General features: G+C 59.6%; 1 protein-coding gene across 1 annotated transcript; it reads left to right on the forward strand.

Annotated features, from left to right (window-relative positions):
- Positions 1-1196: 1196 nt before the first annotated feature.
- Positions 1197-23970, forward strand: GRIN2D (glutamate ionotropic receptor NMDA type subunit 2D). The gene is given in 14 exon segments (XM_054009992.1): positions 1197-1277; positions 11574-12004; positions 13564-14156; positions 14738-14852; positions 15584-15795; positions 16278-16446; positions 16948-17101; positions 17410-17535; positions 17678-17907; positions 18766-18926; positions 19753-19940; positions 20075-20307; positions 21520-22638; positions 22640-23970. Coding segments are annotated over 13 exon segments (4086 nt in total). The 5' UTR covers positions 1197-1277; positions 11574-11596; the 3' UTR covers positions 23018-23970.
- Positions 23971-26132: the final 2162 nt, after the last annotated feature.

Consider the following 26132-nt stretch of genomic DNA (forward strand, 5'->3'; position numbering starts at 1 on the left):
TGGACACACACACACACCTCTGACACATACACCCTCACACACCCTGTGCCACATACACCCTTTGGAGAGACACACACACACACACACCCCTACCTCTACTACATACACACATGCACCCACACCCCTCTGTCACACAACCCTCTGCTACATACACCCCTTGGACACACACCTACACACCCCTCTGCTGTATACACCCCTTGGGGACACACACACACACCCCTCTGCTACATACACCCTTTGGACACCCCCTGCCCCTCACCTGCTTACCTTCTCTCATTGCCTTGCTCTGATGGGGGGACGGGACCTCAGACAGCAGGGCTGGGTGGGTTGAGATTTGGGAGATGGGGGGGGCAAAGGGATATCTATCTCTTCCCACAGCCTCCCCCCTTTCTGCTCCAAGCTCTCCCCTCCCACTGCGCTCCATCCCTCTCCCTTCACAGCCCCCCTTTCACTACAGGGGTGATTCCTGTCCCCCCCAGCCCCTTCCTCCGGCGGTGGCTGGCTTGGGGGCCCCCCTCCGCTTCAGGCAGCCACGGCCCGCAGCGCCGGGCTCCAACCTGCGCTCGCCTGGCTGGGCGGCGATGGGCTGTGAATGTTAATGACCCTGGCGCTGTGTGTGTGAGTGTGAGTGTGTGTCCCAGGCGGTGTGTGTGTGTGTGTGTGTGTGTGTGTGTGTGTGTGTGTACGCGCCAACCGGGGCGGGTGTAGCTCTGCGTTAGAGGAGTCAAACCACCCGCTCCCCCCCCGTCCCCACTGCGCGCTCCCCGGGCGCACGGAGAAAGGTGACCCAAGGGGAAGGGGAAAAAACCAGCCAAGCGGTGTCCGGGCGAGCAGGGAGGAGACACGGGCCGGCGGATCGGCCATTCTGGAAGGAGGAGAGGAGAGGGGCCCTCCCCGGCCCCCCTGCCGGAGAAACTGGGGCGGGGGGGGAGGATCGGGGCTCCGGGCGCCCGGAGCCGAAGCAGACGCGTTTGGCATCGCGCTAACTTCGGATGCAACATGTGTAGCGGCTGCCGGGCGGCGGAGCTGGGGCTGCTGCAACCTTGAAGAGGGACAGACGGGGGGCGGCGATGTCGCCTCCTGGGAGCTTTCCCCGCGGGGGGGTTTAGCCTGGGTTTTCTCCAGGCAGGACAAAGTGGGGAGGGGGGGAGGGGGAGGGAATCCGCCGCTGCCCGGGTTGCGGAGCGGGTGTCGCTCCGGATTTTGCACGGCTCCGGCTCTGCTGCAGAGGTTTCTGAGCTCCCAGCCCTGCTGTGCAACGGAGGTGTCATGAAAAGGTAAGAGGCTTCCCCCTTCCTCCTGGGCTAGGGCTGGGACACACACCCCCAGACAGACTCACTGACACACACACACACAACCTGACACACACACCCTGACGCCCTGACACACATACTGACCCTGACACACACACACACTGACCCTGACACACACACAGACACACAAACATCCTGACACAGACACACAAACACCCTCACACACACACACAGACATTCTGACCCACACACACAGACACTCTGACACACAGGCACCCTGACACACAGAGACACATAAATAGACACCCTGACCCTGACACAGACACAAACACTCTGCCACACAGACACATATCAAAACACAGAGACATCCTGACAGACAACCTGACACAGACACCCTGACCCACAAATAGACACCCTGACCCAAACAGACAGACATACACTCAGACACCCTCACACACACACACACAGAGGTTATTATGCAGGTGCAGTAGGCACAGACGGATTGTGCATTTCTGGGCTGTGTGAGTGGCTTGTGGCTGTGCAGAGGCCATTTGGCTGTCAAGCAGCAGAGAGAATTTCTCTTTCATTATCTATTTATCCATCCCCAGACACAGCACCTATCTATCTATCTATCTATCTATCTATCTATCTATCTATCTATCCCCATACACCCCATCTATCTATCTATCTATCTATCTATCTATCTATCTATCTATCTATCCCCATCCACCTATCTATCTATCTATCTATCTATCTATCTATCTATCTATCTATCTATCTCCATCCACCCTATCTATCTATCTATCTATCTATCTATCTATCTATCCCCATCCACCCCCTCTATCTATCTATCTATCTATCTATCTATCTATCTATCTATCTATCCCCATCCACCTCCTCTATCTATCTATCCCCACACACCCCATCTATTTATCTATCTATCCCCACACAGCCCATCTATCTATCTATCTATCTATCTATCTATCTATCTATCTATCTATCTATCTATCCCCATCCACCTCCTCTATCTATCTATCCCCATACACCCCGTCTATCTATCTATCTATCTATCTATCTATCTATCTATCCCCATCCACCTCCTCTATCTATCTATCCCCATACACCCCGTCTATCTATCTATCTATCTATCTATCTATCTATCTATCCCCACACAGCCCCTCTATCTATCTATCTATCTATCTATCTATCTATCTATCTATCTATCCCCATCCACCTCCTCTATCTATCTATCCCCATACACCCCGTCTATCTATCTATCTATCTATCTATCTATCTATCTATCTATCTATCCCCATCCACCTCCTCTATCTATCTATCCCCATACACCCCGTCTATCTATCTATCTATCTATCTATCTATCCTCCCCTGCCCAAACTGCAGATTTTCTAGCTGTTTCCCCCCAGCAATGTGACTGTCTTGTCCCCATTCTCTGGGGCTGATCCCTATTTCCGCCTGGGGCATTTGGCTCCCCCGGCGGAGCAGGAATCGGGGCATCCCGGTCGCCTTTCCCAAAATGCCTCTCTGAAAGACAGACAGCCCCCTGCGCCGTTACCCCCTACCCCTGAGGCTGACGCTTTGGGGAGCTGAAGATCACGGCATTCCCCCGGTCCCTGCCACCTGTTCCTTGTGAGACGGGCACTATTTTCATTCTCGGCATTTCACCCGCCTTCTTCCATACATGACTGGTCCATATACCCCCAGTGGTGCTTGTATCCTGTCCAGATCAGAGCTGGGAAGCAACCCAGCAGGAAGCATAGCCAGACCAAGCAGTGCATGGGTGAGGCAGACAAACAGGGCTTCCTTCGGGTCCGGACGCTGGTCCGTATACACGCTCTAGTCCGTAGAGGCAGTTGTCATGCAGGTAAGCTGCCTCTTGTCTATAGGAGAAGGTGGAACCTGTCCTTAGGTGATCCTGTGAAGATCTCTGAGATAGATTAGATGAAACTGGTCCATATAACTGGTCTCTACAGTGGGAGGTTGAATGGTCCCATATAAGCAGTCTCTATATTAGAAGGTACTCCAGCAAGATTGATTTGTCCATATAAGTGGTCTCTATACTATAGGGGAGTGCAGTGAGGGTGAAATGGTCTCTATGAGTAGTCCATATAACTAGTCTCTATGCAAGTGAGGGGTTTTGTGAGGGTGGAGTGGTCCATATAACCGGTCTCTGCGAGTGATGGGGTCTGTGCAGGTGGAGCGGTCCATATGAGTGGTCCATATAACCAGCCTCTATGCAAGGGAGTGATTTCATGAGGGTGGAGTGGCCTATATAACTGATCTCTATACAAGGGGAGGCTCTGTGGGGGTGAAGAAGCAGTCCATATAAGTGGTCCATATAACCCAGTCTCTATGCTAGAGGGATTTGTGTTGGATGTCTGGCATTGGATAGCCAGTGTGTATGGAGAAGCAGTCTCTGTGTAAGGATGGAGCGGTCTGTATGAGCAGTCTATATAACCAGTCTCTATGTAGGGGTGGACTTTGTGTGGGTGGAATGGTCCATATAACCAGTCTCTATACAAAGGGTGTGGGGGTGGAGCAGTGTGTATGAACAATCCATATAACTAGTGTCTATGTGTGATGGGGGTTTATGGGGGTGGATCAGTCCATGTGCGTGGTCCATTGAACCAGTCGCTATGCTAGAGGGATATGTGTTGGGCATTTGGCATAGGGACGGGTAGGTTGTCTATACAGATAGGCAATCTCTATGCAAGGACTTGGATAGGGCAGTGTGTATGAACAGTCTATATAATCAGTCTCTATGCAAGAGGGGGTTCTGTGGGTATGAAGAAGTCCATTGGAGTGGTCCATATAACCAGTCTCTATGAGACGGGGGCTCTGTGGGGTGGAGTTGTCCATTGGAGTGGTCCATTGAACTAGTCGCTATGCTAGAGAGGTTTGTGTTGGGTGCCTGGCATCGGTTCGGGTAGCCAGTCCATATAGACTGGCGGTCGTTACACAAGAGCCTGGGGGCTCAGTAGGGGCAGGACAGTCCCTATCATTGGTCACTATAGGAGGGTGTACCTGGACGGGGTGTAAGAAGGATTTGAGTGGCAGCAGGACGAAATAGGAGTGATTTCTCAACTGGTCATTGTAATAATCACCGCCTGTCTGGAGGTGAAAGGAGAAATGTCTCAGTCCCTTCAGGGAGCTGGCACTCTACCTGTTCTGCAGTGAGAGAAACTGAGGCACACAGAAGGGAAGGGTCTCACTTGAGGGAGCTGGGATTTGAACCCAGGAGTCCTGAAGCCCACCCCATCCCCCACTTCAACCACTCTACGTCCCACTCTCCTCCCAGAATCTGCCCCCACATCCCTTTGCTCCCCTTCCCCTGGGGGCATCTTTCTTTCCGTCACACAGTCTGGAGCGGTTCACAGCCGTGCGGACGCACCTCAGGGCAGACAGGGCATGGGCCCCAAACTAGTGGTGAGTGTTGTAATCCGATTGTGCCAGCCACGTACCCAGTGTGAACCCCTCAGGCCCTACCACAGCCTTAACACAGAGTCACCAACAGTGCCGCTGGGCGCGCCAGTCTGTCTTGCCATTCAGGCGAGCCCGCCCTTGTGATAGATGGTCCCTTACACCAAAACTCGCAGCAATATTCAGATTGCTCCCAGTCCCCAAGGCCTGGTCACTTACCCCAGGTCAATTGCACCTGAGATCTCGCAGCATTGACAACGCCTGTAGCCAATCCTGGAATAAACTAACTAAAGATTGATTCATTAGGAGAAAGAAATAGAGCAAGTGACAAGGTTAAAGCAGGTAAACACACACACACACACACACACACACACTAAACTAACTAAAGATTGATTCACTAAGGGAAAGAAATAGAGCAACTGACAAGGTTAAAGCAGGTGAACACACACACACACTCACACACAAATGAGATACAGTTTTAGGTAGGGGTGCCAGAACAGGGGGCCTGGCCTCATCGCTTTTTATCAGGATGAGCGACGGAGGTGAGGGGGCAGAGAGGAGCGAGCGGGGGGCGGGGTCTTGAGGGGAAGAGGTGGCAGCGGGGCCTTGGGTGAAGAGGCGGTGTGGGGGCGTGGCCTCAGGGAGAAGGGGTGGGGCTTTAGGGGAACAGGCAGAACCAGGGGCGGGGCCACAGTTCAGGTGCCGATGGCCCACCCTCGTTTAGGAAGGTTCCCCCGCTCCTGGTCTTCGGGTCCGGGACAGTAGCTGCTCTGATGTGCAAGCTCTGTATGACCTTGAGGACTGACCCAAGCCAATTACCTTGGGGATCCCTTGCTTATGCTTAGAAATATGCTACAGTTTTCTTTTGCTCAGGGATTTTTATTCCTTCCCCCCGGAGTTCAGAGCTGTGATGGGACGTCCTCTCTTTGTGGGCATCTGGGGAGCCCTCACCAAAGTCTTTTGTCCCCTGATGTTCCATAATGGTTTGTCTGGCGTCTGCCGGCCTTCTTGTGCTGGGCAGGAGTCGATGCCTCGTGGGGTGGACTGGGATTTCTCTCCTGACTCGGGGAGGCGGTGTCCCAGCTTCAGAGCAAACAGGTTTAGAGTTACAGAGCAAATATTTTAAATATTACCTGGGAAGGTGGGACACAGGTGTGATAAGTGAGATTAAGGCAGGCAGCAATTTACAAGCATTTCGTATTAAATCTGCTGCCTGTTTTACGGCTGTAACACACCAGTGAGCCAGGCTGGTTTCCAGCAACACATTTGTCAGTGTTCAGTGAGGCGAGCTGGCACCTCCTCTGCCAGTGTCACACTTCCTTTCTTCGCGCCAACTGGCAGCACCCCATGCCCCCATCCCAGCAAATCCCCAGTCCCAACCTCCTTTCTGGGGCACCTGGACTCCTGGGTCCTGTGACCTCCCCCTGCTCAAAGTTACCCCCCTTCTTCTCAGACACCCACCCGGGCTCCTGGGTCCTATCCTCAGAGATCATCCCTGGCCTGGGGCACCTGGATTTCTGGGTCCCCATCAACACCAAGGTCTCCTCAGCTTCCCCTTATGAAATGCCAGGACTCCTGGGTCCTCCAACCCCTGCCCATCCCTACCCCAATGTCGGGGAGACACAGGGCCAGTGCGGGGGGAGACACTCCCCCTTCCAAGGAGCTCCCAGAAACAGGCATTCATGCACAGTCAAAGCACACACATAAAAAGAGATACCAGGGACTTGTGCACCTACAGTCGGACTCTATATACCCCCCCTCACAAGCGGAGTTCAGAAACAGACAGACAGACAGACACAGTCAGACGCAGAGCCCAGAGACAGGCAGTCTCACACAGTCAACAGGCAATCACACACATACAGTCAAACACAGAAGCCAGAGACAGATGGTAATGCACACACAGTCAGACGCAAAGCCCAGAGACAGGCAGTCTCTCTCTCTCTCTCTAACACACACACACACACACACACACACACACACACACTCAACAGGCAGCACTCACACATGCACAGTTGGATCTGAGCCCATTGATATTTGAACTATGGGCCTTGGATTGGGCTTTGCAGTTTCTGTCCCAGGGCAGGACATCAAACCCCACAGCCGGTTGTATTATGTCCAAGTTGGCCTGTCACCTGTAGAGAACAGAACAGCTGTTCCCTTCCTCATGGGGTGGCCTTCCCACAAGGGTCCTGCTGTCACATGGGAGTAGTGTGAATTTCACATGGCAAAGAGATTTTGGCATGTTCCAACCAGTTGACGTCAGTTGGAGGAGCCACTTGTAGCTAGGGACAGAATCTGTGTGCAAATTACAATGCATCTGCGCACATGGCCAATACAGCATGTAGTCGACATCCCACCCAATATTCTCTGCATGTCACAACTCCGCCTGTAGTGTTACACTCGTGTGCAGAGAGAGTGTCTTGAGAAATGTAACTACATATGCTCTGAAGGACACACACATGTTCAGACTGTACCTCCACACCCTCATAAATATGCCATACTTACACACTGGCATGCTATAGGTGCACACCCTCTCTGACTGTAACCACTCTCTCTCTCTGTCACTCAAACAGTACCTATACACTATCATAAAAACACCTTCACACTGGAGCTACATACACTCATAAATACCCTCTCAGACTGTGCCTACATACTTTTGCTCTGTAGCTACATCCCTTCATGCTGTCCTTACACACCTTTCCAGACTGTCCCTATAACCATCCCTAGTGTAGCTACACACAATACTCTACTGATACACAGCCTATAACTGTATTTTCAGACTGAACCTACACACTTTCATAGTGTAGGTAGGTACACAACTGTGCACTCTCAGGTGGAAGCCACACAGTTTCACACTGGACCGACACCTACATCCCTTCATACTGTATTTACACCCCAACCTAAACATATTTTCAGACTGTATCCATAAACCCAGAGATTGTGCCTTTGCACCTGCAACAATGCATAGTCACGCTGTACCTACATTTTTACATTGTGGTTATACATCCATATAAATACACTTGCAGGCTCCAGCAAGTACAGTTACCCATCTTCACGTTGTACCTACACAACATCATAAATCAACTTTCTCACTGTACTTATACATCTTCAGATTTTCAGGCTGTACCTACATATCCCTATAACACATAGTCACACTGTATCTACACCTGAGCAGACTAGAAAAACACTTCCCCCCGTACCCTTTCATGCTGTACCTACAGCAACTTCAGGCCACAAGCGTGAGGCAGTCATACTGATCCCATAGCTCATACATAGCACTGTATCTCTTCACCATCAAACACCACCACTGCAGACACCTCAGCAACAGGCAGCCTACATCCATCTCTTTGCCTGTCCCCTTGTCAATCGCTCCACCTGTCTTTTTGTCCATCCCTCCACCTGTCTCTCTGTCTGTCCCCTTGTCCATCCCTCCACCTGTCTCTCTCTCCATGCTTCTATCTGTCCCCTTGTCCATCCCTCTGTCTCTGTCCATGCCTCTGCCTGTCCCCTTGTCTGTCCCTCTGTCTGCACCTCTGCCTGTCCTCTTGTCTGTCCCTCTGCCTGTCTCTGGTCCATCCTTCCTCCTGTCTCTCTCTTAGTGCCGCCACCTGTCCCCTTCTCTGTCTCTCTGTCTGCACCTCCGCCTGTCTCTCAGTCCATCCTGCCACCTGTCTTTCCTATGTCGCCAAGGCCTCTGTCTGCCTGTTTTCCTCTCCCCCCTCCCCCCCCGCAGCTCTCTGGCACGATCCCCCACCCCACCCCCTGCTCTAGTTCCCAGAATAACCCTCTAATAGGTATTTATGAGAATGTTTCCCCTGCCCTGGTTGAAGCACAGAGCCCGGCTATTAGCCGTTCTGCTATGGCCGAGCTGAACCAGCTGCAGCGAGCGAGACCAGCCCCTTGATTAGGATCCAGAAAAGGGGGAGTAGAGGGGGGAGGGAGAGAGAGAGCCACCAGAAAAAGTCTCTTTGCTCCCTCACTGCACAAAAGACAGCCTCTGTCCAGGGCACTCCCTTGCTTGGCACTGAGACAAGGCCCCTCTGGGGTGGGCGCGGGGGTTGGGTATCCGGGGACCCTGGGCCCGGCTCTGGGGTGAGCGTGGGGGCTGGGTATCTGGGGACCCCAGGCCCAGCGCTGGGATATGGCCCCTCTGGGGTGGGCGCGGGGGCTGGGTATCCGGGGACCCCTCGCCCGGCACTGGGAAACGGCCCCTCTGGGGTGGGCGCGGGGGCTGGGAATCCGGGGACCCCGGGCCCGGCGCTGGGATATGTCCCCTCTGGGGTGGGCACGGGGGCTGGGTATCCGGGGACCCCTCGCCCGGCGCTGGGACGCGGCCCCTCTGGGGAGGGCGCGGGGGCTGGGTATCCGGGGACCCCGGGCCTGGCGCTGGGACACACGGCCCCTCTGGGGAGGGTGCGGGGGCTGTGGGTGGGTGGCCGCGTGTCCCATCACCCCAGGGCCGTGTAGGTTTCCATGTTTCCCTCCAGCTGAGACACGAAGCGAGCCGGGGAAGAATGAAAGTGAGCGAGGCCGGCGCGGCGCCGTGGCCCCAGGGGGGAGAGGAAATCAATACCCTGCCAGCAGGCGCAGGAGAGGGGCGGGGGGCGAGGGGGGCTGCGCGGGGCGGAGAGCGGGGGAGGGGGTGAGAGAGCACAGACGGCAGATGAATGAGGGCTCCTGGAGCGGGACTGGCTGGCTGGCTCGATTGGCAGGACTCCTGGGTTCTCTCCACGGCTCAGGGAGGGGAGTTGGGCCTAGTGGTTGTGGGGGGGAGGCGGGTTGGGAGCCAGGACTCCTGGGTTCTCTCCACGGCTTGGGGAGGGGAGCGTGCTCGCGTATCTGTATCTTAGGGTATCTGTGTGTGTGTGTTTTTCTCCATCTAAGCCCTTTGGGCTGTTTGTATCTGGCGGAGTTCAGGTGTAGGTTTCTCGAGGGAGGGGGGTGCGTTAGTATCTATCATCCAGCATTTTGGGGAGATGCATGTGTACATGTATGTGAGCCATGTGTCTGATTGGGGGGGGCAGGGAAGGGAGGGGGCAGGATACCGGGGTAGATGGGGGCATGGCTGTGATCAGGGATGGCAGGGACAGGGTAGGATACCAGGGTTATACATGGCCCTTGTCTCTGATCAGGGATGGCAGGGACGGGGCGGGATGCCGGGGTAGATGGGCCCGCGTCTCCGATCAGGGATGGCAGGGACAGGGCGGGATGCCGGGGTAGATGGGCCCTTGTCTCCGATCAGGGATGGCAGGGACGGGGCGGGATGCCGGGGTAGATGGGCCCGTGTCTCCGATCAGGGATGGCGCGGGATGCCCGGGTAGATGGGCCCTTGTCTCCGATCAGGGATGGCAGGGACGGGGCGGGATGCCGGGGTAGATGGGCCCTTGTCTCCGATCAGGGATGGCAGGGATGGGATGCCCGGGTAGATGGACCTGTGTCTCCAATCAGGGATGGCAGGGACAGGGCAGGATGCCGGGGTAGATGGGCCCACGTCTCCGATCAGGGATGGCAGGGACAGGGCGGGATACCGGGGTAGATGGGCCTGCGTCTCTGCACAGTGGTGTTGCTGGGGGTTAAGCCCAGGATCTATGGAATCTGTTATCCTTTATGAGCTGTAATTTCCGGAGCTGGCAATCAGTGAAAGTGTTTCTATTCCCGGGCGGATAATCAGGGCCGGCAGTTTACTCTGTTAATCAGCACCTTATGTTAGCGCCTTCCCGCCCCCCAGAGCCAGCTGTGGGACAGCAGGAACGTGCTGCTAACCAGACTGCACAGGAGGGGGTGGGGAATGGGAGATGGGGCCTCTCCCCTCCAGGGGGCGCTGGCTCCCATCCAGCCCCAGGGCAGGGACTGGCTGGCTCCGGGGGCGGGGGGAGAATGGGACGTGGGGGCCTTTCCCGGGGATGGGGGACACTGTATGTGTGCTGGGGATGAACGTGAAATATTTAGGAGCCTATATAATGTTCCCTCAGTTCTGCTGCTGACAAGAATGAACCCCGGACGCCTGGGTTCTGCCTTCCTCCTCCACCTGTCCTCACTCCCATAAGGCATCAGAGAGCCACAGAAGTGGACTTTACACAGAGGGAGCAACTCGGACCATTAGACCCCTCCCCCCTCCCAGAGCCAGGGATAAAACCCAGGCGTCCTGGATCCCAGCCCCCTTCCCAATCACTAGACCTCACTCCCCTCCCTGAGCTGGGGAGAGAACCCAGGAGTCCTGGCTCCCCTGAGGTGGATGCTTCTTGGGGTGGGAGTGGGGTGTCAGGTCCCCAGCTTGAACGAGGTGGGAGCCATATGTGGAGGGGGAGGGGGAGGGGTGGAATTGCCGCAGGGGGGCCTTTGGGAGATGGGGCTAAGCGGGGGAGGGGCGGTCTCTCTTTGCCCCTGCGCCCCCCCCGGCCAATGGGTGGGGCTGGGCTGGCCTTTGCCAGGCAGGGAGCCCATCCATCAATGCAGGCCCTGGCTCAGCCGGCAAGGCAGAGAGCAGCCTGCTCCCACCAGGCTCAGGGGTGAGCCGCAGGCCCATCTACCCCGGTGTCCCGGCCCCTCTGTGTCCCCTGGATTAGATCCAGGGGCCCATCCAAGCCTGCAATTCACTGTGTGGTTGCACCCAGTCACTTAGCAGTAGCTAAAGTAGCGCCCCCTAATGGGGCCTTTCCCCTCTAGGGGGCGCCAGCTCCCATCCGGTCCCAGGGTGGGGGATGCTTCGTAGTCACATCAGCCTAATTCTCTCTCTCTTTCCTTCCTTGTCTCCCCTCCTCTATCTCAATCCTTCCCTCCCCACCCATCCCCTCTCTTTTATGCCCCCTCTTACTTCCCTTCTCCCTCTCCCCTTCCCTCTGATTTCCCCTCCCCTGGAATCACCCTCCCCCTTCGATGCAGGGGAAGTGGTGAGGCCCTGCGAGATGAGCCTGTCCCCTGGGCCCCCCGCTGCTAGGATGCTCTTTGTGCTGGCTCTGGCCTGCGCCAGCCCCTTCCTGGATCTGCGCCCAGACGGGCCGCGCTCGCTCAACGTGGCCATCATCTTCAGCGGCTCGTCCTACACGCCCGAGAGCGCCCGCTTCGCCCCCACCGCCTTCCGCAACTTCTCCATGGAGGTGAACCCTGTCTCGGTACTGCTCAACGACACCAACCCCCGCAGCCTCATCGTGCGCCTGTGCGACGTTCTCTCCTCCCTGCGCATCCACGGCGTGGTCTTCGAGGACGACACACGCACCGAGGCCGTGGCCCAGATCCTGGACTTCATCTCGGCCCAGACCTCAGTGCCCATCATTGGCATCAACGGGGGCTCGGCCATCGTCCTCACACCCAAGGTGAGGGGGTCGCTGGGCTCCAAGCCTGCCCCTATTTGCCACACACTTATCCCTGTAATCCCCACCCAAATGCCCAACTCAATCCAACCATGCTCAACTCACCCCACAAAACCACACTCAACCCAACTGGAATCCCGCTCAACTCAACCCAACCCTAACCCAACCTGAACACACTCAACCCCTACCCAATCCATCCCAAACCAACCACACTCAACCCAACCCCAACGCAACCAATCCCAGCCTGACCACACTCAACTCAACCCCATCCCACTCAACTGAATCCAACCCCAACCCAGACTGACCACACTCAATAGCAACCCAACCCATCCAAACCCGACCACACTCAACCCAACCCCAACGCAACCAATCCCAACCAGACCACACTCATCCCAACCCCATCCCACTCACTGAACCCAACCCCAACCCAGCCTGACTACACTCAACCCCAACCCAACCACACTCAACCCAACCCCAACCCAACCACACTCAACTCAACCTAACCACACTCAACCCAACCCCAAACCAACCCCACTCAACCCAACCCCAAGGACAATCAACTAAACCCAACCATACTCAACCCTCGCCCATCCCATCCCAACCTGACCACACTCAACTCAACCCGACCACACTCAACCCCAACCCAACCCATCCCAAACCAACAACACTCAATCCAACACCAACCCAACCACACTCAATTCAATCCAACCACACTCAACCCAACCCAACTCAACCACATTCAACCCATTCCAACCCCAAGCCAACCAAACCACACTGAACTCCAACCCGACACAACCACACTCAACCCATCCCAATCTCACCTCAAACCAACCTCAATCCAACTCAGTTCATTCACAGTCAACCCAACTGCAACTCAGTTGACTCATCATCTTGACCCAAACTTCAGTGCCCAACATTGGATTCAACAGGGGCTCAGCCATCATGCTTACATCCAAGGGGAGGGGGTTGCCAGGCCCCACACCAATACCTATATGCCCCCACACTCATCCCTACACACCTCACCCATATCTCCTGATTCCAACCTAACCCTAACTCAACCCAGTGCATGCAACAAAACTCACCCTAACCCAACCCAACCCAACATAACACAGCCCATCCCGACATAATGGAGAACAAACACATCCATTCCTGACCCAACCCAATCCAACCCGCCCAGCCCAATGCAACCCAAACCAATCAACATAACCCAACCCAACCCTATACACTCAGTCTAACCCAGTGCAGCCTATCATCTCAGCCCACACCTCCATGCCCCTGTGCCCACCATTGGCAGTGTAGACGTCAGGTTTGGATTGAGACACATCAGCGGACCTGTGGAGGGGTAAGGGTGAGGAATTTTACAGAGGCTGTGGTTCAGGTTTGAGATGTATCAGCAGAGCTGCAGGAGGAGGGGCAGCCCAGGGCTAGCTAGCAGGAGCCTGTGGGTCAGAACTGAGGGGCATTGGCAGAGCTGGGAGGGGAATCCCATGGCTGGGATGATAGGAGGCTGCAGGTCAGGATTGAGGACCAGCCCCTGACCTCCCCATTTTCTCCCTGGCCAGGAGAAAGGCTCCACCTTTCTGCAGCTGGGCTCATCGACGGAGCAGCAGCTGCAGGTGATGTTCGAGGTGCTGGAGGAGTACGACTGGACGGCCTTCGCTGTCATCACCACCCTCTTCCCCGGCTACGAGGACTTTGTGGATTATATCGAGGTGCTGACCGACAGCAGCTTCATTGGCTGGGAACACCGGGGCGTCCTGACCCTCAACCTGACCGATGACCCTGACGGCTCCCGGCTCAGGCGCCAGCTGCGGGAGATCCCTGCCCAGATCCGCCTGCTCTACTGCTCCCGCGAGGAGGCGGAGAGCATCTTCCAGGCAGCGCGGGACGCCGGCCTCACCGGACCTGGCTATATCTGGTTCATGGTGGGCACGAACCTGGGTGGCACTGACTACATGCCTGAGCACCTGCCCGTCGGCCTCTTCACAGTGCTGTCGGCCGGCTGGCGGGATGACCTGCACCACCGCGTCCAGAACGGGGTGGCCATCATTGCCAAGGGTGCCGAGGCACTCTCCAGGGACTACGGCTTCATTCCCGAGTTCAACAACGACTGCCGGGCACCCAATCTCAGCCAGATCCATGAGAACCTCCACCGGTGAGTTGAGGGAGGCGGGGGACAGAGTGGGGGATGGAGAGCTGGGAGAATGTGGTGCCCATCAACGCGATCCCAACTCAACTCAACCCCAGCCACAACCCAACAGAACCAACTCAGAGGGATGGGTGGGCAGATCTATGGGAATCTGGTGCCCATCAGTGTAATCCCCACCCAGCCCCACCCCGTGCAACCCACCTCAACACTAATCCACCTCAGTCAACCCCAACTCAATATAACCAACCCAACAGCAAATCCACATCAACCTGTACTGATGAGTGTGATGGGGGCAGATATGCCCATCAGCAGAATTCAACCCAACGCCAATCCAATTTGCCCCAACCCAGTCCAACCACACTCAACCCAACCAACATAACCAACCCAACGGGGCAGGGGACAGATCTATGACAACGCAATGCCCTGGAGACTGGAGTAGAAGAGGAAATGGGACATGGGGCCTTTCCCTTCTAGGGAGCACTGGCTCCAGGGTAGGGGTCTACCTGGCTTAGTGGGGCAACAAGACAGAGGGGCACCAGCAGAGCTGGGGGGTGCTGGGTCCCCCCTAACTCTCTCCCCACCACCAGGTATTTCATGAACATCACATGGGGGCAAAAGGATTTCTCCTTCAATGAGGACGGCTACCTCATCAACCCATCGCTGGTCGTCATCTCCCTCAACAAGGAGCGCACTTGGGAGGTGGTGAGTACCTGACCCTGCCCACCTGTCTGTCCTGCCCTCTGCCAAAGGCTTACCCTGCCCACTGCTGGAGCCCCACCCTCTCCCTCTGCCCCACCCCTTACCAGAGCTCCACCCTATATCTATGCCATGTCCCCAGCTCTGTGCCCCTCCCCCTAACAATGTCTCCCAACCTCCATCTTTCTGCCCAGTGGTTTGGAGGTGGGTTTGGGGTCAAGCTTGGAGGGACAGGTCTGGGGCGGGGGCTGAGTTTGATGGGCAGGTTTTGGGGGTGTCGGTGAGTTTGGAGGGAGACCGGGGGTGAGTCTCAGGGAGACTGGGGGTGAGTTTTAGGGGGAAGATTTTGGGTTGAGTTTGGGGGCAGGCCTAGGGGGTGTCGGTGAGTTTGGAGGGGCAGTTTCAGGAGATTGGGGGTGAGTTTTAGGGGGAAGATTTTGGGGTGAGTTGGGGGCAGGTTTGGGGGCAGGCCTGGGGGGTGTCGGTGAGTTTGGGGGGTGTCGGTGAGTTTGGAGGGGCAGGTTCAGGGAGATTGGGATGATTTGGGGGAAGGTTTGGGAAGCATGGGGTGATTTGGGGGGCAGGGTTGAGGAATTTAGGGGGTGAATTTAGAGGGGAAGTTTTGAGGGGCAAGGTGACTCTGGGGTGTATCCGATGGTGCTGGGTGAGTTTGGCGGGACCAGGGCTCAGGCCCTAAGCAGGGACCCCCAGTGAAGCCCCCCACCATCCCCGTGTAGGTCGGGAGCTGGGAGCACCAGATCCTACGCATGAAGTACCCGGTCTGGTCGCGCTATGGCAAGTTCCTGCAGCCGGTGGACGACGACCAGCACCTGACGGTGGCCACGCTGGAGGAGCGGCCCTTCGTCATCGTCGAGAACATCGACCCGGCCACCGGCACATGCATCCGGGACTCGGTGCCCTGCCGCAACCAGCTGAACCGCACTGACAGGTACCCACGCTGCAAACTTCCCCACGGCAGTGCCCCCAGCCGGGCGCGCTGCCTAGCGCTGCAAGCTTCCCCTCGGCAGTGTCCCTGGCGAGGAGCTCCACCCAGTGCTGCAAACTTCCCCGTGGCAGTACCCCCGGTGCTGCGAGCTTCCCTGTGGCAGTGCCCCTGACAGGGAGCTCCACCCAGTGCTGCGAGCTTCCCCGTGGCAGTACCTCCAGTGCTGAGAGCTTCCCCATGGCAGTATCCTCAGTGCTGCGAGCTTCCCTGTGGCAGTGCCACTGGCACTGTGCATTTCCCCGTGGCAGTGCCCATTACAGGGAGCTCCCACCCAGTGCTGAGAGCTTCCCTGTGGCAGTGCCCCTGGCGGGGAGCTCCGCCCAGTGCTGCGAGCTTCCTCGTGGCAGTACCCCCAGTGCTGTGAGCTTCCCCACAGTTGTGCTCTCTGTCCATCTCCATTTCTGTTTTGCTCCCTCCCCCTCCAGTCACCCCACGGACCCACTGCTTTTTGAGAAGAAATGCTGCAAAGGATTCTGCATCGACATCCTCAAGCGCCTGGCTAAGACCGTGGGCTTCACCTACGACCTCTACCTGGTCACCAACGGCAAGCACGGCAAAAAGATCGATGGGGTCTGGAACGGCATGATCGGGGAGGTGAGACTCCCTGAGCCGGGGAGAGAACCCAGGAGTCCTGGCTCCCAGCCCCCCTCCTTCTAACCACTAAGCTCCACTCCCCTCCCCGAGCCAGGGAGAGAACCCAGGAGTCCTGGCTCCCAGCTCCCCTGCTCTAACCACCAGCCCCCACTCCCTCCCCAGAGCCAGGGAGAGAACCCAGGAGTCCTGACTTCCAGCCCACATAGGTTGGTGCCACTTTCCCCTTTCTTGGGGATCCTCAATTTCTCTGCCTCCCTCCAGCAATCCCTGGGCACCTTGGGGGTTTCTTTCAAAGACCCCCCAGATCTCACCTGGTTGCTTCCCCTCCCCCTCAAATCCTTTCCAGAAATACCCTGCTCGCTTTGGCGTCCCACCGTAGCTCCCCTGAACTGCACAGCTGGGTTACTGGGTAAGAGGGCCTAGCATTGCATGGGAGAGGGAGAATGTCCCTTTGAAGGCTCCGCCCCCCTCGCTGACTCCTCCCCCTCGGTCTTCCCCCAGGTGTTTTACCTGCGTGCAGACATGGCCATCGGCTCCCTGACTATCAACGAGGAACGCTCCGAGATCATCGACTTCTCCGTGCCCTTCGTCGAGACGGGCATCAGCGTCATGGTCTCACGGAGCAATGGGACCGTCTCGCCCTCCGCCTTCCTGGGTCAGCGCCTGCCGCCACCAGCGGGCGTTGTGGGAGCAGGGCAGAAACGCTGGCTGTGTGGGGAGCTCCAGCTACTGTGGCCCCAGCCTCTGCCAGCAAGGGGGGCTGTGGGGAATAGAACCCAGGAGTCCTGGCTCCCACCCCTCACCTTGCTCTAACCACTAGAACCCCTTCCCACCCAGATCTGGGAGAGAACCCAGGAGTCCTGGCTCCCCACCCCCTTTCTCTAATCACTAGGCCCCCCTCCCCTCCCAGAGCTGGGCATAGAACCCAGGTGTCCGAGCACTGACTGTTCCTTCCCCCTGCAGAGCCCTACAGCCCAGCTGTCTGGGTGATGATGTTCGTCATGTGTCTGACCGTGGTGGCCGTCACCGTCTTCATCTTCGAGTACTTCAGCCCCGTGGGTTATAACCGCAGCCTGGCCGATGGGAAACGTGAGTCCCACCCTCACACCCGCTGCTCCGCCTGGGGACAGCAGGGGGCTGCGGGTCGGGAGTGAGGGGCACCAGTAGGGCTGGGGGGTGAGGGGGGCACAGAGGTGCTGTGCGGGCTGACCCTTCCCATGATGCTTTGCAGGCACGGGGGGCTCCAAGTTCACCATTGGCAAGTCCATCTGGCTGCTCTGGGCTCTGGTCTTCAACAACTCGGTGCCAGTGGAGAACCCCAAGGGCACCACCAGCAAGATCATGGTGCTGATCTGGGCCTTCTTCGCCGTCATCTTCCTCGCCAGCTACACGGCCAACCTGGCCGCCTTCATGATCCAGGAGGAGTACGTGGACACGGTGTCGGGGCTGAGCGACCGCAAGGTGAGGCTCCCGCTTCTGCTGCCTGCCCAATCCCCGTCCCCACGGGCCACCCCTCCCCTGCCGCTGGGAGCCGGGTGCAATCAATCCCTGGATGCTGTGAGATCCAGCCTGCAGCGATCCCGGGATCTCGCTGGGGTCAATACAGGCCTAGGGCGCGACAGAGCCCGTCTAGACAGATCCACTCGATCCCTGGATCTCAATAGAGCCAATCCAGCCAGATCCAAACACCCCACCGGTCTCGCTAGACCACAGGTCCAGTGGGTCCATGGATCTCAGCAGAGCCGATCTAGACTGATCCAGTTGATCAGTGGATCTCAGTAGAGCCAGTCTCATGAGATCCAGTCACTTCATAGATCTGATCTAGTTTGTCAGACAGTAGATTTTGCTAGATCCAGTCTAGCCTGATCATCTGATTGATCCATGGATCACAATAGAGCAGTATCACTAGATCCAGCTGGTCTATGGGTCACGGTAGATCCCAGGTGATCCATGGGTCACAGTAGATCCCAGGTGATCCATGGGTCACGGTAGATCCTGTATGCTCGGCCCAGCTGATCCGTGGGTCACGGTAGATCCTGTATGCTCGGCCCAGCTGATCCGTGGGTCACGGTAGATCCTGTATGGCCCGGCCCAGCTGATCTGAGGGTCGCGGTAGATCCTGTATGGCCCGACCCAGCTGATCGCCATAGACACAGTTTAGACAGAGCCAGTCGACCTGTCCCAGCGCTTCGAAAGTGCCTCACTCCCTGGTGGGGGCAGGAACATGCGGTGGGGATGGAGGGGGGACAAGCCTGAGTAGACAAGTGTTTAGGGGCCGCACGTCTCCCTGCGGGGAGTGACTAATCGCTGCCCCCCCAGTTCCAGAAGCCGCAGGACCAGTACCCGCCGCTCAAGTTCGGCACGGTGCCCAATGGCAGCACGGAGAAGAACATACGCAGTAACTACCCCGACATGCACAACTACATGGTGAAGTACAACCAGCGCAGCGTGGAGGACGCCCTGCAGCACCTGAAGTCGGGGTGAGGGCGGGACTGGGACGGTGGGCGAGGGCAGGAGGAGGGGGCAGGACTGGAGGGAGATGGGAAAGAGATGGGGCAGAGCCAGGAGGAGGGGGTCGGCCAGAGGGAGATGGGAAGGGGTGGAGCCAGAGGGAGATGGGGCAGGGCCAGGAGGGGGCAGGGCCTGAGGGAGATGGGAAGAGGATGGGGCCAAAAGAGATGGGGCAGAGCCAGGAGGAGGGGGCGGGGCTGGAGGGAGATGGGAAGAGGATGGGGCCGAAAGAGATGGGGCAGGGCCAGGAGGAGGGGGCGAGGGCAGGAGGAGGGGCAGGACTGGAGGGAGGTGGGGCAGGGCCAGGACAAGGGGGGCGGAGGGAGATGGGAAGAGGGAAGGGCCAGGAGGAGATGGGGAAGGGCCAGGAGGAGGGCGCGGGGCTGGAGGGAGGTGGGGCAGGGCCGAGAGGGGCGGGGCCTGAGGGGGATGGGGCAGGGCCAGGAGGGGGCAGGGCCTGAGGGAGATGGGAAGAGGATGGGGCCAAAGGAGATGGGGCAGAGCCAGGAGGAGGGGGCAGGGCTGGAGGGAGGTGGGGCAAGGCCAGGAAGGGTCGGGGCCAGAGGGAGATGGGGAAGAGGGCGGGGCCATGGGCAGGGTGTGGAGCCGAAGAGGTGAAGGGTGGGGGGAAGTGGGGCGGGGCCATGGGCGGGGGTGGGGCCGAAGAGGTGAAGGGCGGGGCTGGGAGCTGGGGGAGCAGGCAGGGTTAGAAGGGTATTACCCTGCCCCACACCTCTAACCCCTGCCTCCAAAAAGCTGTCGTTGTCCCTCCCCCCCCCCCACACTGCCCCCCAGGAAGCTGGACGCCTTCATCTACGACGCGGCCGTGCTGAACTACATGGCGCGGAAGGACGAGGGCTGTAAGCTGGTGACCATCGGCAGCGGGAAGGTCTTCGCCACCACCGGCTACGGCATCGCCCTGCAGAAGGGCTCCCGCTGGAAGCGCCCCATCGACCTGGCGCTGCTGCAGTTCCTGGGCGATGGTACGCACCGCCCGGGCGCCTGGGTTCTCTGCCCGCGCTGGGAGGGGAGTGGGGGCTAGTGGTTACAGCGGGGTGGGGGTGGGGGGTCTGGGCACCCGGACACCTGGGTCCCATGCCTGCCTGCTGCCTTGCAGACGAGATCGAGATGCTGGAGCGGCTCTGGCTCTCGGGAATCTGCCACAACGACAAGATCGAGGTGATGAGCAGCAAGTTGGACATCGACAACATGGCGGGCGTCTTCTACATGCTGCTGGTGGCCATGGGGCTGAGCCTGCTCGTCTTCGCCTGGGAGCACCTCATCTACTGGAAGCTGCGACACTGCATGCGCCACACCGGGCGGCTGGACTTCCTGCTGGCCTTCAGCCGGGTGAGGGCGGCGCTGCCTGTCCCCCGCGTCGCGCCCGCGGGCGCCCCTCCCTCTGCATTCTGCCTGCGGCTCCCCCACCTGCCAGCGCCCCCCGCACATCCCGCCCGCCGGCGCCTCTCCCTCTGCGTCCCGCCCACGGGCACCCCTCCCTCTGCGTCCTGCCTGCGGCTCTCCCACCTGCCAGCGCCCCCCGCACGTCCCGCCTGCCGGTGCCCCTCCCCCCGCGTCCCGCCCGCTGCTCCCCTCCCTCTGTCCCCCTGCACACCTCCAGCTACCCACCTGCAGGAGCCCCTCCCTCTGCACGCCAGCACCTCTCCCTCTGCCCCCTGCCGGCTGACATCCCTCCCTCTGTCCCCCGCCTGTTGGCACCCCTCCCTTCCATGGGCACCCCTCCCTCTGCCCCCCTGCATGCCTCCATGCACCCACCTGCAGGTGCCCCTCCCTCTGCCCCCTGCCCGCTGGCACCCCTCCCTCTGTCCCCCGCCTGCTGGCACCCCTCCCTTCCATGGGCACCCCTCCCTCTACCCCCCGCCCGTCAGCACCCCTCCCTCTGCCCCCCTGCAAACCTCCATCCACCCACCTGCAGGCACCCCTCCCTCTGCCCTCCGCCTGCGGGCACACCTCTGTCCCCCATCGTCTGCCCGCCCCCATCTTCCACCAGCCCTACATCCACCCCCTATTCTCTGTCTGACTCCCCATCATCCCCCCCCACACCACCGCCCATCCCATCCATCCCCCCATCTTCTGCTCCTCTTCCATCCATCCCCGCCCTCATCCTTCCCCCTCCCACCGCTACAGCTGCCCTCCTTCCCTCCAGCCACCCACCCTGGTGTCGCAACAATAACGGCCCCCCCCTTGCTGCAGCGGTGTCCTTGTAACAACAGCCCCCCCTTGCTGCAGTGGTGTCTCTTCAATAATGGTCCCTCCTTGCTGCAGCGGTGTCACTGTAATAATGGTCCCCCCTTGCTGCAGCGGTGTGACTTCAATAATGGTCCCCCCTCGCTGCAGCGATGTCAGTGTAATAAAGGTCCCCGCTCTAGCATACCCTGCAGCGGTGTTGCTGCAATAATGGTTTCCCCAGATAGTGTTGCAGCAATAGCACTCCCCTGACCCTCTCTGGGGCAGTGTCACGGTTATAGCGCTCCCCGCTGGGCAGAGCAGATGCATTATCAGTCCCACCCCCGTCTCACTTCTTCTCTCCCCCACCTCCAGGGCATGTACAGCTGCTGCACCAGCGAGGACCCCAAGATACCGGACCATCAGCAGCTGCCCATCCTGAACCACAGCTACCCCCCGCAACGCGGCGGGGCCACGGCCTTGCCCAGCCCCCCCGCCCCGCCCCTGCCCTGCAGCAGTTTCCTGCCCCGGGACCGACGCATCGTGGAGCGCTGGCGCCATGCCCGCAGCCCCAACTGCTACAAGGACCTGTACCCCCCGCCCGCCCCCTCGGAGCCCCCCAAAGCGCCCCCGCAGCGCCACGGCCTCCAGAACGCCTTCGCCGAGGGCTTCCACCGCTTCTACGGCCCCATCGAGCCCGAGGGGCTGTCGGACCACCTGGGGGCCGCCGGCGGGGCCCAGGCCAAGAAGCTGGGGCCCTGCCAGCTCTCCCCGCCCCTCCGGAGCCTGGAGAACCCCCCGTCCTACTTCGCCATCGTGCGGGAGAAGGAAGGTCCCGACCCGGGCGCCTCGGCCTGGCAAAGGAAGTCGCTGCGGGGACTGTGCGAAAGTTTCCAGGCGGGCAAGGCCGGGAGCCGGACGCCGGAGGCCAAGAAACACAGCAGTGGGGGGCTGGGCAGCAGCTACGCCGCCCAGGGCCCCTGCGAGGTGGAGTGCGGCCGGCCGGCCCAGGAGCCGGGGCGTTACGGCTACACCCGGCTCTCCTACGAAGACGAGCGCAGCCCGCCCCTGGGGGCGGCACCCTGCGGGCGGGAGCGGCGCTATCGGCGCCCCGAGGAGCCACGGGACAGCGAGAGCCAGCCCTTGCTGCGGCCCACCTGCCCGGCCGGCCGGTCCCACGTCTGCCGCAGCCGCTCCCGCCCACCGCCCGCCGGCTTCCCCAGCCAGAGCCGCTACGTGGAGCTCTCGGACTCGGACTCGGAGCCGTGCGAGCGGGATGGGCCGTGCCCGGAGGCCTCCCCCCCGGCCGGGGCGCCCCCGGCCAACGGGCACAGCTGCTGGTACGCGGCTCCCGATTTCTTCTGCACCTACCCCTCCCGGGAGCCCCCGCTCTTTGCCCCCCACAAGCCTGTGCGCTACTGGTCGGCCGACAAGCTGGCCCCCTGCCGCTCGTGCCACCGGCTTTGCCAGCACTGCGCCAGCCTGGAGCTGCTGCCCCCCCCCAACCCCGCCTTGTCGCAAGGAGGCCCGGGGCTACTTCAGCCGCTCCGAGGAGCGTCTGGAGCGCTGGCTGGACTGGGAACACCGCCTCTGCGGCCCCTACGGCTGCCTGGCACCCCGGCACCACCATGGCCTCTACCGGCGCTGCCACCACCACCACTCCTGCGAGCTGGGCCCGGCCGGTTCCCTCCTGCACCCCACCTCCCGCAGCCTGGAGGACCTTAGCTCCTGCCACCTTGTGCGCTGCGGCCTGGCCCCCCACCGCCTCGGCTTCTCCCCGCCCGAGTGCCTCCCGCCCCGCCTGAGCCGCAGCGGGGAGCTCTTTGCCCGCCGCGGCTCCGCCCACTTCTCCAGCCTCGAGTCTGAGGTATGACCCAGCCATGGCCGCGGGGGCGGGGGCAGGCAACGTGGGAGCTGCGGTGGACCTGGGGTGTATGGGGCCACGGCAGCTGATGCCACGGACGTGGGAACAATGCCACAGCTGCTCATACCATGGAGGCCACCGCAGACCCGGGGGACGGTTTAGCTCCCGCCAGTGCCAAGGATCCATGGCGCGGTGTGGGGGGGTGTCACACGCCACAGTTGTGACGCTGCCACGGGGGGGCGGTGCCACGCCTGGTCCCACAGACCCATGGAGAGGCGGAGTCTGCCACGGACCCTGGAGAGAGAAGGGAGCCGCCCGTGGGAACCGGGACGATGGTGGCCCGTGGCACCACGAATCCAGGCCGAGATGGACCCAGCTGTCGTGCCACGGATCCGGACGCCGCAGAAGCGGGGGTGGGGGGCGTCCCTGCCATGTCGGAGCGGCTGCCCCTGGTATCAGAAACCAGCGAGAGCCGGGGTAGTGTCCCCCCGCCCCCACCCCACAGTGCAGCCAGAGGGGGATGGGCTGGATCCATCCACCAGGGAGCTGGCGGGGGGGGTATCAGCCACATGGCCACGCTGCCCCCACCGCCGTCTTGTTTCCAAAGGGCTCTTCCACTGCATCGGGGGGGACACAATCTGGGGCGGTGGGATCGCAAAGGTGGGGGCTGGCGTGAAAGTAAAACATTGCGTCTGTGGCAGGTGGGGGGAAGCCTGGCCAGGACTTCGCCATGTGTGGGCCATGGGGGGGTGCCGTGGGGTCCCCCCCTTTCAATACACAACCGGGAGTAGCTGTTTCACCTTTTTAAAATCTCTATTTTTCGGGGGAGACAAAACTGTGATTTAAAAACCTGCAAAACTGAAACTGTGATTACCACCACGCCCCCGTCCGCCCCCTCATCCAGCGCTTCCCCCCTTTGTCCTTTTTCACTGGCACCTTTTTCACTGACCCCACCCCCTGTCTTCCAGTTTATCCCCCCTCCCCATCCCCCCATCCCCCAACCCCTCTCCATCCATCCATCCCCCCCACACCCCTCTCCATCCATCCATCCCCCAACCCCTCTCCATCCCCCCACACCCCTCTCCAGCCAGCCATCCCCCTACCCCCTCTCCATCCCCCCAACCCCTCTCCATCCTCCATCCCCCCACACCCCTCTCCATCCACCCCCTCCATCCCCCATCCTCCCACACCCCTCTCCAGCCATCCCCCCAACCCCTCTCCATCCCCCCACACCCCTCTCCAGCCAGCCATCCCCCTACCCCCTCTCCATCCCCCCACACCCCTCTCCATCCACCCCCTCCATCCATCCATCCCCCCAACCCCCTCTCCATCCAATCCCCCCACACCCCTCTCCATCCAACCCCCCCACCCCTCTCCATCCATCCCCACACAACCCCCTCCCCACATCCATCCACTCCCGTGTCCATCTGCCTTTGGTTCCCCTCACCCCGGTTATTTTCTTGGCTGTTGTTTCTTTTCAGCCATGGGGGCAGTTGGGGGGGGGGCAGGGAAGGGGCTGGCTTTGGGCCATGCTAACTGCTTGGGGGGGGTTTCTGGGGAGGGGGAAAGGAGCAGAGGGGGCCGGAGCATCTGGGTACCAGAGGGGTGGGGTCTGGCTGGAGGGGGCAGGGTCTGGGGCCTGAGCTGTGTGTGTGGGTCAATGGGGAGCTCTCCAGCCAAAGCCATGGACTGAGGTGTGGGGGAGGGAGGGGAGGGACAGGGGCTGTGAGCCCTGAATTTGTTGGACCCAGGTGTCCTGGGAGAGTGGGGGGGGGGATGTCAGTTTATCTGGGGGGGAGGGGTTCCTGGCCCCCCCAACCCAGCATGGAGTACAGGCGGGGTCCAAACTCAGCCCCCCCCCGATGCACTGCATATGGGGTGAGGCCAGGAGCGGGGGGTGTCCAACACTGTCTGAACGTTCCTAATAAAGGCTTTTCTATTCCCGCTGGGCCGCAGCCCCGTGTCCTGTGTGTCGCAAAGGGGGAGCTGTGGGGTGGGAGCTGTGTGGGGGAGAGCTCCCGGCTACCCCAGACCCATCTCTGCCAGCAGGAGGCACTGTGGGGTGGGGGGGCTGGCCTAAGGCCAGACACCTGCCTGAGTCTGCAGAGGTCCTGGGGGGAGGAGCTGGGAGCCAGGACGCCTGGGTTCTCTTCTCAGCTCTGGGAGGGGAGTGGTGCCTAGTGGTTAGAACAAAGTGGGGCTGGGAGCCAGGACTTCTGGGTTCTCTCCCTGGCTCTGGGAGGGGAGTGGGGCCTAGTGGTTAGAGCGGGGGGGGGGGGGTTGGACAGCGCCACGATTGGCTGGAGCTTTGGGGGAAAAGTTCATTTACATAGAAATTAAAAATTAAATTAGTGAGAAAATCTGTAATTCAGCTGGAAAATGTAATTACAGCGGGACCAGGGGCCCGGCGCTGTGACAGCGGGGGAGTGAGAGACGCATGTGACTCAACGCACCCTGGCAAGCCAGCTGTGGCAGCACCCGCCCACCACCACCCGCCTTACAAGAAGGCCCAGCTGTGTGTTCACACCAACCCTAATAGACATCCAGGCCCCCAATACTCGCCCAACCACAGCATGAAAAGAGGACAGCCTCATGCAGGCAAACCAGCACGGTGACGCACACCAACCATCCAGACTACAGTCGCGCAGCAACGCATGCACAATCACCACACAAGACCTAGGCTAACCCTGCACAGCCACAGACACCAAAACCTAGACTACACATGCACAAAACACACACAATCACACCACCACCACCCAAACACCTAGACTGCACCCACCAGCAACACCCACAATCACACCACTACACACCAACTCCTAGACCACACCCGCCCAGCAACACCCACAATCACACCACTACACACCAACTCCTAGACCACACCCGCCCAGCAACACCCACAATCACACCACTACACACCAACCCCTGGAGTACACCTGCCCAGCAACACCCACAAGTACACCTAGACTACACCTGCCCAGCAACACCCACAATCACACCACTACACACCAACTCCTAGACCACACCCGCCCAGCAACACCCACAATCACACCACTACACACCAACTCCTAGACTACACCTGCCCAGCAACACCCACAATCACACCGCTACACACCAACTCCTAGAC

Source organism: Malaclemys terrapin, chromosome 20 (genome assembly GCF_027887155.1).
Source record: "Malaclemys terrapin pileata isolate rMalTer1 chromosome 20, rMalTer1.hap1, whole genome shotgun sequence".
In the NCBI taxonomy this organism is placed as follows: domain Eukaryota; kingdom Metazoa; phylum Chordata; order Testudines; family Emydidae; genus Malaclemys; species Malaclemys terrapin.